The sequence below is a fragment of the Conger conger genome, chromosome 2 (genome assembly GCF_963514075.1).
Source record: "Conger conger chromosome 2, fConCon1.1, whole genome shotgun sequence".
Lineage (NCBI taxonomy): Eukaryota > Metazoa > Chordata > Actinopteri > Anguilliformes > Congridae > Conger > Conger conger.
In genome coordinates, this window is record NC_083761.1 from 40,996,434 (window position 1) to 41,002,245 (window position 5,812).

The following is a 5,812-nucleotide window of genomic DNA, read 5'->3' on the forward strand; positions in this document are numbered from 1 at the left end:
AAACCTGACTGAGCTATATTGGAGTCAACCTAGTCCATTTTTGTTTGATTTCTAACATAGATTTCCACCCCTCTTGATATCTAGATTCTGGCTTTTGCTCACTGGCTATACCCTTTGGCAAGGTACTTGCCTTCTGAATTACAATATCCTGCTGTATAAGTGGATTTTATGTAAACAAAGGTAATCTCTCTTAGTTCCACATGATAAGACTGAGCTAAATGCCTCAAATGAACCATGTTTTCCTCATTTTAAATAATGTGGATCATTGTGTCCTTCCACACTCCAAAGTGCTATCTGAAATGTAGAAAACTGTCACAACTAATTGACATTTATAAGACATTTATTTATAATTAGAATGTTACATGTTTTATTAGCACAAGTTTCAGCTGACCATACAAGAAAAAGATCCATCTGCCTACAAAACAACTGCATACAGTACAAACACAAGGAGCACCCCTGCTTTGGCAGCATCAAAGGTGATGAAGAGGTAATGTAAACACATCATGACTCATAATCAGCAAGCTTGGCTTTCAGATAATTATATGTCTCTGATTTTCAATGCACCTTTGATATCGAGCACCATCTGTCCCAGTATCACTGAAACAGAAAGAAGAGAATTATGCCAGAGGCTGAACATTCAAGAAACTCTAGACTGGTTTAATGATGACAAACAACAAAGACACAGTATTAAAAAGTGAACATAACAATAGGAGCATTTGTACAATGGCAAAAAGTTTCCAAAATGAACTTAGGGGTGTTTTCACTCTTTTTGATGGATTATAGTTATCATAGCTGCTTATGTAATTTGTTTTTAGGTGTTCCATTCCATTCTACAACAAAATGTCACGATATCACGAGTGGGAGAGCAGTTATACTGTATATCAATAGGACTGTGATTCAGTCAGTGGCACAAGGACACAGTCAATGCACTATACATATACAGTCATGGACAAAAGTATTGGCACCCCTGCAATTCTGTCAGATAATGCTCAGTTTCTCCCAGAAAATTGTTCCAATTACAAATGTTTTGGTTTTAATATCTTTATTTGTTTGGCTTGCAATGGAAAAAACACAAAAAAGAATAGACAAAAATCCAAATCAGATATAATTTTACACCTAAATCAAAAAAGGGCCGGACAACAGTATTGGCACCGTCAACTTAATATTTGGTAGCACAGCCTTTAGAAAAAATAACTGAAAACAATCGCTTCCTGTAACCATCAGTGAGTTTCCTACACCTCTCTACTGGAATTTTGGACCACTCTTCTTTTGCCAACTGCTCCAGGTCACTCAGATTTGTAGGGTGCCTTCTCCAAACTGCTTTTTTGAGATCTCTCCACAGATGTTCTATGGGATTCAGATCTGGACTCATTGCTGGCCACTTCAGAACTCTCCAGCACTTTCCCTCAAACCATTTCAGAGTGCTTTGAAGTGTGCTTTGGGTCATTGTCCTGCTGGAAGACCCATGACCTGTGACGGAGACCCAGCTTTCTGACACTGGGCCCAACATCGCGCTCCAAAATTCTTTGGTAGTCTTCAGATTTCATGATGCCATGCACACAGTCAAGGAGTCCAGTGCCAGAGGCAGCAAAGCAACCCCAAAACATCCTGGAACCTCAACCATATTTGACTGTAGGGACTGTGTTCTTTTCTTTAAAGGCCTCATTTTGTTTTCTGTAAACATTGCGTTGATATCCTTTACCAAAAAGCTCTACTTTAGTCTCATCTGTCTACAAGACGTTCTCCCAAAAGGTTTTTGGCTTCCTCAGGTAAGTTTTGGCAAACTCCATTGTGGACAGATGAGACTAAAGTAGAGCTTTTTGGTAAAGGAGAGTTTTGAAGTGGCCAGCAATGAGTCCAGATCTGAATCCCATAGAACATCTGTGGAGAGATTTCAAAAAAGCAGTTTGGAGAAGGCACCCTTCAAATCTGAGTGACCTGGGGTAGTTTAGAAAGAGTGGTCCAAAATTCCAGTAGGGAGGTGTAGGAAACTCATTGATGGTTACAGGAAGCGATTGTTTTCAGTTATTTTTTCTAAAGGCTGTGCTACCAAATATTAAGTTGAGGGTGCCAATACTTTTGTCCGGCCCTTTTTAGATTTAGGTGTAAAATTATATCTGATTTGGATTTGTCTATTGCTTTTTGTGTTTTTTTTTTTTTTCGTTGCAAGCCAAACAAATAAAGATATTAAAACCAAAACATTTGTAATTGCAACAATTTTCTGACAGAATTGCAGGGGTGCCAATACTTTTGTCCATGACTGTATATATCAATATAATTGTGTAAAAACAGATGTACCTACGAGAATGTGGCTTTAGACCGTGGTGATACATGACTTCTTCCCTTTTGCAGAGGTGCGACCCAGTCTCTGTGTTTGGACCTCTGCCTGGAAGCAGCAGGGTGTCCGTGGTCTCAAGTCTGCAATCAAGAGCTCAGTTACGCAGCCCTCCATGCTGTGTTCTTCCTGCCCAGTCGGAAGCAAGAAAGACAGTTACGGCTTGGATGTGGATGCCCTTATGTGTCACGTGTAGTGGGTCATTAACTAAGATAAACAGTCAGTAAACAGCTTCCATTTGGAGGAGATCTGTGAGTATGTGAGCATGCAGGTTAGACTTGAATGAGTCTTGTTGGTCTCATAAATCTTTTTTTTTTTTTTAAGTAAATGGATTAGTTTATTTTGCAGTTATTCAACATATCTATTTACCATGCCAGGTCTAGAAGCTAGTGCTATGACACAATAATGACAGACACAAATAAGAATTGGTTTGTTATGGTTTCTTCATACCCTATTAACTAATAGAGGAAATAATGTTGTGTGTCTCCAGTTGTCAGTAAACTATTTGCCATGCAGGAAGTACTCTTGCCTGTACTATGTCATCGCAGGTGACATATATTCTGTAAATCAGCCTCTGCCACTTCCTTATGGAAACACAGCTGTCCTTCTTCCTCATGTTTGGTGAGCTTGGAGCTCTGAGCTGGACAACAATGCCTTGCTCTGTCGCCTCAAGCTTCAGTTTAGGTAGGCTTAATGAAGCTAGAAAAAACAATGCACAATTGCAAATACATTTCGGCAAGTTCAGTGATGACCACCTAAATAACCAAACTCTGATGTTGGTAAACACAAAGCCTTAGCTATAATTCCAATATGACCAGTGGCCAGTGGTTACCACCAGTGTGCTCCTGTACTCACTCTGCCAGTGTGGGTTGAACCTGCTACTGAGCACCCAGGAGGAACGGACTCCTGGAAGGGCTGCCTGGACCCTAGCATAGTAATACTCCCGGGCATCTGCGGTCTCCTCACTCAGATCACACAAGTACTGCCTGATACCCTGGCAGTGTGTCACATTGATCCAGTGTTTATCCCCATAGCTGAGAAAGAGGGGAAAGAAAAGCCATGAGATGGATCTGGCAACAGGAGAATGGCAACTGTGGCATGAGCACTGTATTGATGAGAAACATTCTGATGAGCATTCATTTTTTTATTAAGTTAGGATTGGTAATTTAAATATTATGAATGTATTTTGGAATAATTCCTTAAGACATACTCAATTTCTTTGTTTTCTTCTGTAAGACTGTCACAACAGTATATTCATTTAAATAAAAAATATATGTTTTAAAAACAATATATTTTGTCAAACTTGGCTCAGCTTTGTGGTAAAACTCACATTTTGTACTGGACAAAATATTTCTGCTCACTGGAAAACAGGGCATTGGGTTTCCAGTGTAAAACATTTCTGTAGTCCACAGAATGGAACTTTACGTCCTGCGGTGAGATTTCACCCTGGCCATCTGGACTGGACTTGAAGTCTTGTTTTGAGTAAAAACAACATGGGAAAAACAACCAAGTATTCAGTTGGGTTTTGATTGAAAAATAGAATCACACAAAATATTGAATAAAAGTAAACAAACCCTAGGTAAAATGCAAGGAATATATTCCTAATACTAGGAATTTACTGTGTAAATTTTATTGTGAAAGTAATGCTTGAACTACTTTCAAGGCTCATTTAATCCTTCTGTTTTATGTCGTCTTTAAATCTGAACAGAAAATGAAAAATAATTGTTACAGCACTTTTACATTTTTCACAGCATTACATGTTTGAACAGAATAGAAAGCATTGCTATAGCTCAACCAAAGTAAACAATTGTTATAGGTAAACCAAAACACTTTCCTTGCCTTTACTGTACCTTAAATTACCTTAAACTCACTCTTTTCCAGAGCAATGTACAATAGTGGAGACCATCAGTGTTACTCCCAGGAATGCAAAAATGTGCTATGACCAAGAAGGCACAGAGGCTCATTTACACTTACGAAATGTAAAACTAAAAAACTTATTTACACATTTATTTATATATAGTTACAGAAGATATATGACTAGACACAGCTAAACTCATAATATTATTCTTCCAGGGAAGAAAGGTATAAATAAAAGATACTATAAGCAGATAATTCTAAGTGAATTACATAAAAACTTTAAAGATAATTGCTTACCTTTAGAGCACTGGATAAGTGAGAAGCACAGCATTAGAAAAGCTGCGGGAAGCTGCAGATATTGAACCATGACTTCCATAAAATTGAACTCGTACACAGATTCAGCAGCACACTGTTGCCGTAACTAGGAACTGTTAGTTTCTCTCAGATGCTGCCTTTTAAGGGTGTTCTCTTGGCCCCTGGCCATATATGCGTGGCCAGCCAAGAGTAATGCCAGGAATTGTCTTCATCAGGAAGTTTTCTCACTGAGACCAGATATCCAGAATCAATAATACAATGGTAATAAATATGCATTGTAAATATTCTAAGCAAACAGAGCAGTATAAGGTCTAAATTGTTTGTGAAATCATTTTACAAATAATTAGACAAACAAGGATTTAACTAAACATATTGTCAGTTTAAAAAATATCTGGAGCAAGGCTAATTATGGCACCTTCCCACATCTATATTCATTTACAGACAGAACAAACACTGTCAGTTGATATCTCTAATAACAGTGGATTATTTTACAACTGGGAAAGAAATGCCTGGTTCTGCGGATGCTTGATATAGCTACTATGTATGACCATATCCAGTGTCACTGACATTTGAAGCATATTTGATCTCAGGGCTGCTGTTTTTGTTGTCTCTTTTGGCACAAGACAGGGTTGTACTGGTTACATAACACATGGCATTTACTTGGGGCCCAAGTTTACAATTCTTAACCTCAGCACTGGATGTAAACTCATCCCTGCTGGTAATAAAAATTTGTTTTCCCATTGGACACCATTAGTCATTTAAAGCAAAATAAATATACTTCCACTTATATACTGATGTATATATTTTTTAGAAACGTAAATTACTTTTCAGATATTTTTTGTAACAGAAACAAAGATATAACCCGGGCCAAAGCTGAGCCAAAGTCATTTGGGGATGCTTTGGGTAGGGGCGTTCGCCTCAGTATACAGGCGAATGTCGATAGCCGGCAAACAGAATCAGCAGGGAATAGGCTGTTTGTAAACAAGTGTCCAGGCAGAGGGTCAGTACACCAGCAAACAGAGATAGCAGGGATAATCCAAAACGAGGTAAAGGGTCAATAACAAAACGGGCAAGCCAAAGAATATTATACCTTTTGCACAGGGCCTTTTTTATTTAATTATTTATTTTGAAACTGTAAAAAATTTGAATAAAAAGTAATCTTGCTTTGAAATGTAAAGAAATGTCATGTTTAATGTTTAGAGGTCAGGTTTGCTTCTTTTCACTTATATATATTAATTGTAAAATGATTTTTTTTACCAGGGGTGCCAAATTTATGCTCACACAGTGTACTGAATATTTACAATA

General features: G+C 37.9%; 1 protein-coding gene across 1 annotated transcript; it reads right to left on the minus strand.

Moving 5' to 3' along the window:
• Positions 1-391: 391 nt before the first annotated feature.
• On the minus strand, positions 392-4,604 carry il22ra2 (interleukin 22 receptor, alpha 2). Its single transcript, XM_061233260.1, has 6 exons — positions 4,490-4,604; positions 3,666-3,807; positions 3,191-3,369; positions 2,865-3,034; positions 2,303-2,464; positions 392-597 (listed from the first exon to the last, which is right to left on the minus strand). The coding sequence occupies exons 1-5, from the start codon at positions 4,566-4,568 to the stop codon at positions 2,315-2,317; spliced, it is 720 nt and encodes a 239-aa protein (XP_061089244.1). The 5' UTR covers positions 4,569-4,604; the 3' UTR covers positions 392-597; positions 2,303-2,314.
• Positions 4,605-5,812: the final 1,208 nt, after the last annotated feature.